This window comes from Boleophthalmus pectinirostris, unplaced genomic scaffold (assembly GCF_026225935.1).
Source record: "Boleophthalmus pectinirostris isolate CB_2022bp ecotype Guang Dong unplaced genomic scaffold, ASM2622593v1 HiC_scaffold_2, whole genome shotgun sequence".
Classification (NCBI taxonomy): Eukaryota; Metazoa; Chordata; class Actinopteri; order Gobiiformes; family Gobiidae; genus Boleophthalmus; species Boleophthalmus pectinirostris.
Genome location: NW_026571152.1, coordinates 8,715,475 through 8,723,179, shown reverse-complemented (window position 1 = coordinate 8,723,179; position 7,705 = coordinate 8,715,475). Strand labels below are relative to the sequence as shown.

Genomic DNA, 7,705 nt, shown 5'->3' with positions numbered 1-7,705 from the left:
TGCACAGCCCTCTATCCAAAAACCCATCCAAAAACTGCACTGTTATTTCTCCTGTCAGACTCACAAGTCGATACAAGACACATGATCAGATCCTTATCCAGCTTTATTAACAGATTTCTCTACCTTTTCTGGCTCATTCGACATCTTAACCGCGCGCACAGGTTATGCCAACATTTTAGCCTTATTTAATTTGCTAAAGACGCGCTGTCGTTGTTTTTCTGACTAAATACGTGCAGTTTTCAAGGTTCGACTCTTTGCGTTCGGCGCTCTGTTGATAAGCCTGAGCCGAGCTAGCGGTGGCGTTAGCGGCTAGTTCCACAGGAGCTGAACCCCTCGAACCAATGCCTTAGAAATACTGAACAATCTGCCTCCCTTGGATTATATGAATGTTGATCGTTAATTTCTGTGGACGTTGTTCTTTTACTGTCACCGATCATCACCGATGTTAGCGTTAGATAGAGCTTTTAATCCGCGGTGGCCACATTTTCCGTGTTTGGCCGTGCTAGTTAGCCTGTTAGCATAGTTAGCTGATGATGGCAGCTCAGTGGGGGAGCGACTCAAAAAAACAAGGTAGGCCTTTAATTTTGGTTCCGATCTCTGGTTTTACACTGTTATCGCACATCCAAACATTATATTTAACTCTGACATGATTTAGAGCTCTTGTGGTGTTAAAATAGTCCAAATATCACGTTTCGTAGTGGTGAAATTTGACTGGCAGCGGGCTATATCCGGAATGGGCTAAATTAGCTGGTAGGTTGGGTTAGCTTCCTCAGATTGAAAATGGAAGCTGTCGGTGCCAAATTTAACATCTCGATGAAGTGTAAAGAGTGTAAAAGCAACTGGCATTTTTCACGTGGCTGTTTTTAGTGTTCGATTGCTTAACCAACCCAGAAAATCTACCATGAACCTTCCTGTCCACTAACACTAATGTCAAATTGTCAAGGAATGAATGCAGTCTTGTTCCATGTATGTGCCATCGTCATTTTACCAACTTCTGATGTTTATTTTGGCGTGGTTCGAGTTTTAAATGGACTGATCTGATTTCATCTAGCGTTAGGTTTGTTCTCTGTTCAATCCTGAAGCAGATTGTAGCTTATTCTTGTTCTCTAAGTTGTGTCCTTTGTCAGTGATGAATGACATTGTTATATGCAGTAAAAGCCCAATTTATAGGGCCCAAATGACACTATTTTCTGATTTATGTTAGAATATTGTTTCCTCATCACAAACATACTGTACCTGTAGTTGTGTTTTGTTTCATTCTCACATGTTTAATACACAAACCCTGCATATTTAGGCTGCATTCTTCTCTCAAACAGAAAACACTGGATCATTTCAGCTGTGGAATTGCCCACACAGAACTAAAGGTAAAAGGAGCTGTTAACTTGAAAAATATCGCTTCATGACATCACAAGTTGAAACAGAGCATTTTGTGCTTTTGAGATGTACAGACTAATAATGCAGGATTACTCAAAACCAAAACACAACTCCAGGTATGTTGTTAAGGAGGTAACAACATTATAACATGACTTATAACTCACAGGAGTCAATCGTAATGTAGGACCGTTTTAAAGCTTTTGCAAATAAATTCTGTGTTACAATGTATTTTGAACTTGCTTAATTGTAAAAATGTTTCTTTTTTGCTCATGTTTGCCTTTCCTATATCTGCAATTCATTTCTTATTATATTGACTTGCCCCCATTATTATCAGTAGTTATAAATTAAGTTTTAAATTTGGCTAATCCCAAGATGTTTTAATGCATGCTTTTTTGAGTTTTAGAATCTATTTTTCATCAAAGGTTTCATCCTAATTGTAGGCCTGTTAATTATATTGAACTCAAACAATAAAGCAGAAATCATCCCCCAATAAGTATTCTAAATGTACAATAATGTTAAATACATGAGCTACAATAAATAATTAGCAGAATGGAGCATGTAGTTAGATTGTATAGTCCTAGTTGATAATTTAACCACCTACACCTCAATTTTGATCATATTGCAGAAAAAATAACCAAACATTGCCACTAGTACTAAGAAAGAAGTAGTCACAAAGTCACAATAAATAGTGACCCCCAAAAGTTATTGTTCCATTTATCATATTGAATGATAAGTTTATATAGTATTTATTGTGACTGCAGGCCTCCCTAACCCCAATTACACTACCAGTTATACTACAGTATCAACCTCTATAATACTAAACAATTCACACAATGAAGATCAATAAATGCTCCTTTTTTAGTGACAGAATGTAATTTTCATTGTTCTTTGTTACCATGAGACCTCTAATTTCTTCCTGGTAATGCGTAACTAAACTTCAAAGTAGTATCTGTTTTCTGTAAAAGTTTTAGTATCTGTTAGTATCTGATTTTCCATACTTTTGACAACCTGCCCTAATTATAACAGCATGAATATGTTTCAAAGAAATGTATAGTTGCAAATTCCGAAGTTAGATTGTTCTGAATTAATTGGTTTAGGTGAAATATGAACTGTTGGTCCTTTACTTGATTAATGGGTCGATGGTGTAGACCAAAATTTGTATTGGTGACTAATCATTTTTATTTAGATGATAAGGATTTTTAATGGGGCAACAGTTGAAAGAAGTTGCTGAGTTAGCTGAAGATTTGGTATTGGTATTCATATGTAAGAAAGGCAGACTAAACCCGCTATTCTCATGTTTACTCACTCAATATTAGGGAAGGGCCCATATGGATTCTTTTAGTTGATACTGATATCTTAAGATGCAAATATATCTAAAATTCCAGATCACAAATGAAAATAAAATAAGTAGTTGCATGTTTGTGTAGCATACAGCCGTATAAAGCTCTCCTGTTTTTATTTTCACTTTTTTGTCTGTTCACAAAGGACAAACAGAGAAGAATTGGACAGTACAAAAATACTGGTATCGAATATCGGCTGATACTTAAACCGATATATCACCCCTCTCTACTCTTTATATAAATACAAGTTTCCTGTAGTCTTGTGAATGCAGTTTGGATCAGATACACACAGATATATAAACAATTTTTGAAGCATGATACATCACGAAATACTGCAATTAATGACAATATAGAAACTACCTTATGGCGCTGACACAATAAAAATGATACAAGACAATCCCCGCAAACCATTTTTAAATAGACAGCATCATTAAACTCATGGGCTCCAGTGGAAAAAAAAATAAAATAGGAAAGTGAAGCAATAAATACCCATAGAAGTGATTTATTCAACACTCAAAGCTCAAATCTTACCTTATTACATAAAAATGGCAAGAATCTACCCAAATTTACCAAAGAAATTGTATTGTTGCAGCTTTCATATATTGATATTGATATAGTAATTACGGTGACAGACCTATAATTTTGGCCAGGCCTTCTTAGCCCTTCTTAGCTGGCCAATCAATCAGCAGGACATGCCCTCGTATTACTTAACCCTCATTATAAAAGCTTGTGTTTGTGCTTCGCTTCCTCCCTGTTTACATGTGGACAGAGTTGCGGTTTCCGAGTTTGGTTGTGACATTCTTGATTTCTTCGTTCCTTTTGGGTGTGATCCTCGAATTAGACTTGGCTAATCTCTCGCTCGGGCCATTTGAGGACAGCGATTACCATCTGATCCACTATAATCATGTATTGTTTACATGGAGGCACCAGAGCCCACAGACAAACGTATTACATTGGAAACGAGGCCCGGAAACACTTCTATTTTATTGCATTCTAATTAAGGCTGTGTGTGGTAGGACATAATAATCACATTTTTTTACTCATCTCACTTGTTATCGTTTGTCATAATTTTACATTTTAGTTTGTCTTCTTAAAGCCCCAGTGTGTCACTTTTTAGCCAGAAAAGTAAAACAAATAAAATCATGTGTTTTAAGTGTTTTTTTATTGCACTAAAAACTTACACTGTTTGCTGATCTCTGTTATAATATTGTTTCCTCATCACAAACAGACCTGGAGTTGTGTTTTCATTCACGCATTTTTAAACACACAAATCCTGCATGTTTAGGCTGAGTTCTTCTCTCAGACACAAAAACTCCATACACCTTTTAGCCCAATCTCCACTTAACAAAAGATATAAGGTAGCTGTTAACTTGAAAACTACCACTTTATAACATTACAGTTTGAAACGGAGCATTTTGTTTTTTGGAAATGTAGAACATGGGTCTCTAACCTTTTTCCTCTGGTGAGCTCCCTTTGGAAAGTAAAACTGCCAGAGAGCTACACATTTTAGCGTGCGAAAGAAATTGAGTAAATATATAAGAGCCACAGCAAGATGAGGAACAGTTTGATGCCTACAAATCATAAGCCTTTATTCATTTATTTATTTATGAGGCATCAAAATGGTTGTTAATCAAATTTTACTTATTCAGCACAATACATATAATTCAGAATCCTTTGGCGAGCTCTTTGAAGGCTGTGGAGCTGTAGACGGATAAAAAATGCAGGTTCCTCAAAAAAAAAAAAGTATGAATGAAACAAAACACATCCCCAGGTATGTTTTTGAGAAGGTAACAACATTATAACATGACTTAAAGCTCACAAGAGTCAATTTTATGTAATGTAGGACCATTAAAAAATATATGCGTCCTTACTGTGAGCATGCTTGCATCTCCACAAACCTGACAAACCTCGTCTCCATGGAATTTTTGTCCCTTTGACTATAATCTTCCACAATATGGCATCAAATGTACCTATCACTATGAAGAATGTTCCAAAGTATGGTTTTAACTTTCTATTTCTTTGGAATCATGCAGGTCAAGATCTCGTGCCACAAACTCTCGCAAGACAAAAGTGTCACAAGATTGTACACATATGAGAAAAATTATCTTGTGAGATTTTTTTTTCTCAAGCAGTGCTACAATGACAGCAGAACTATAATAAATAATAAAGCAAAAATCGTGAACTGAAATGGCATATTTAGACAAAGTTCTATCAAAATCTTGTCTTGTCTTGTTCTCATGGACATGTCTTAACTAGAAATTGCACACACTACCTTTTTAAAACCAAATAAAAATGTCTTTTGGTATTTTCTTAGCAAAAGCATTACAAACTTTTTATCATAGTCATTTTACACAAAAACATCTGAAACTCCATCAGAATCAGTGAAACTAAGAAAAAGCATCTGGTTTTTGTAATATGGTGCAACATAAAACTGTGAATAATAATCCTCAAAAGTATCAAATCATTGGAAGTCTTAAATTGTAAATAATGAGCACTGCCATTATTTTTTTCTATCATAAGACATGTTATGTAGCTAATGATATGTTTAAAGTAGAGTTGTGCAATGAATCACATTTTAATGGGGGTTGTGTCATTCCTGATGGTCAGTGCTCAGTTTGGGTCTTTTTAATGGAGAGGTCTACAGCCAATCCTCTGTCAGTAAAAGCATGAAGATCTTGAAGATGAAATCTTTCATAGCGGTCAATTTCTGATCTCTTGTTTGTTACTTGGTTGGTCCTGGTTTAGTCCTTGGTTTAGTCACTGGTTTTATTGTGTTAGTACAGATGGGGTTTTGGTTCGGTCCTGGCTTACTTCTGTTTTAGCCCCCTGGTTTAGTCCAAGAATAGCCTTTATTTAGCTTTGGATTAATCCTGCTCTGAGACATCGTTTAGTCCTGGTTTAGTCCTGGTTACAGTTTTTGTACTGGTTTAATCCTGGTTGAGTCTTGGTTGTGTCTTGGTTGAGTCTTGGTTCGGTCTTGGTTCGGTCTTGGTTCGGTCTTGGTTCGGTCTTGGTTCGGTCTTGGTTCGGTCTTGGTTCGGTCTTAGTTCGGTCTTAGTTCGGTCTTAGTTCGGTCTTAGTTCGGTCTTAGTTCGGTCTTGGACTAGTTCTGGTCTAGTTCCGGCTTAGTTCAGACTGGTTTGGTCCCCTGCTTTTGTTCCAATGGTTTAGTACCCTGGTTTAGTCTCCTGGTTTAGTCCTGGTTAGTCCTGGTTTGGTCCTGATTTAGTCCTGATTTAGTCCTGGGTTGGTTTAGACCTGCTTTGGTCCCCTGGTTTGGTCCTTGGTTTTATTTTCCTGTCAATGTTGGCGGTCGCAGTGACCCAGAGGCAGCTCCTGTTTTAGACTCTTATCTGAAGAAAGACTCAAGGACTTTAGGGACGGAACGGGAGGGGGTCCAGTAACAAGACGGATTAAAAAATAAAAATATCCTCAGTATTGTGCAAAGAATACACATTTTGTTCAGTTTTAAGTAATTCATTTTGATTGAACTTGTAGAGGTGGTGCAATTATTTTTGTATAAGCAGTTTTCATTGTTTTTGAATAATAAAAAAATAAAAAAATTAATCAGTGATATAGTTGGCGGCTTTGAGCATGTGGTTTGTAGCAGATGCAAGAATTTGGAGGAAGAAAGTTTTTGGTGTTAATTTTGGTATTAAATTAAAAGTCTGTATTGTTAATGTTCATAAAATCAGTAACAAAATCCTTTTATTTGGTTTTGAAAAGACTAAATTAAATCAAATTAAAAATCAAGATCGATCAATATGAGAAATAACCATTTGTCTTTGTCCATATTACCTAGCTCTATTGCTATGGCAACGATAATACTTTTTCATAATTCTGAACCCCATGGGTAAATGATTTCAAAATCTCTTCTCATTTTCATGGACCCAATCTCATGTCTTTTTGTGGGAAATATGTCTCGTCGTCCCATTCCTTTAACCTTGAACTTTACCTTTTGCATTTTTATATTTGCTTCGTTAAGTGTCTTAGTTTTATTTATTTTATTTATAATTTTATTTAAAAAAAATTGTATTGGTATATTTCATTTCAATGTCCACTGAAGTCCATCTCTCTTTACCTCAGTCTAGAGGCGGTGGAGGGGAGGGTGTGGCCGGAGCAGGACTGACCCACTCAAGATGGCGTTGCGTCAGAGGAACTCGGTGCGGATCCTGTCGAACAGAGAGCGAGGCTCCCAGACGCGAGGCTCCCAGAGGCTGCTACAGCTGCTCGTGGAGGAGAAGGTCCGATGGATGAAATGGCAGAGTCAGGTCTGTATCAGTGCTCGGTTAGTTAGGACAATGGAATAAAAAAAATGCTGTTGCTGTTATTAGAGTTCAGCGGATTTAAAAAAAAAAAAAAAAAGAGGCCAAACTTTACATTAAACTCTAAACGAACTACTTACATGGTGCGTGTGTGTGTGTGCTCTAAGTTGTAGCAGATTAACTCTATGTATTCAAACACAAGCATTATACATTAAAATAAATTATTCAGTTGTTTGAATGTATAAACTAAACATTAGGAATTGTGTGATCTTGACACCAGAATCACAGATCTGAAATTTGTTTTAATCTATAGTATGAATTATAAAAATCAGATTTTTTTTCTCCACATAATTCATTTTCACGTTCCTTCCTCTGACAGAAAGTGGAGCTGCCGGACAGTCCTCGCTCGACCTTCCTGCTGGCCTTCAGCCCTGACAGGTGAAGCTCTGACAGAAACCCACACATGCTGAGAGTCCACACTTTTTGGGGACACTACACAGAGCACTGCATTCATTTACTGGAGACTGATCTTAACTTTAAAAAGATTACTACATAACGTAGTTACTAAGGGCCTAACCTTACAGCCTGTATTTTTTTCACATGCATTTGCCCCTGTACAGGTATATTGCATATAAGAGGATCTTGAGGTCATGCTGTCTGCATCTAATTAGAAAGCATTTCATTGATGTCCATTAACCCATTGACGCCGGATGCTGCGCAGCGCTG

General features: G+C 36.8%; 1 protein-coding gene across 1 annotated transcript in view; it reads left to right on the top strand.

The window, feature by feature from the left end:
• Window positions 1–293: 293 nt before the first annotated feature.
• Window positions 294–7,705, top strand: part of ambra1b (autophagy/beclin-1 regulator 1b) — a 31,900-nt gene continuing 24,488 nt past the window's right edge. The window contains exons 1-3 of the mRNA XM_055155132.1: window positions 294–570; window positions 6,801–6,985; window positions 7,359–7,417. Of these exons, the coding sequence (XP_055011107.1) occupies window positions 6,854–6,985; window positions 7,359–7,417 (191 nt within the window). The 5' untranslated portion in view covers window positions 294–570; window positions 6,801–6,853. The remainder of the gene's footprint in view (window positions 571–6,800; window positions 6,986–7,358; window positions 7,418–7,705) is intronic.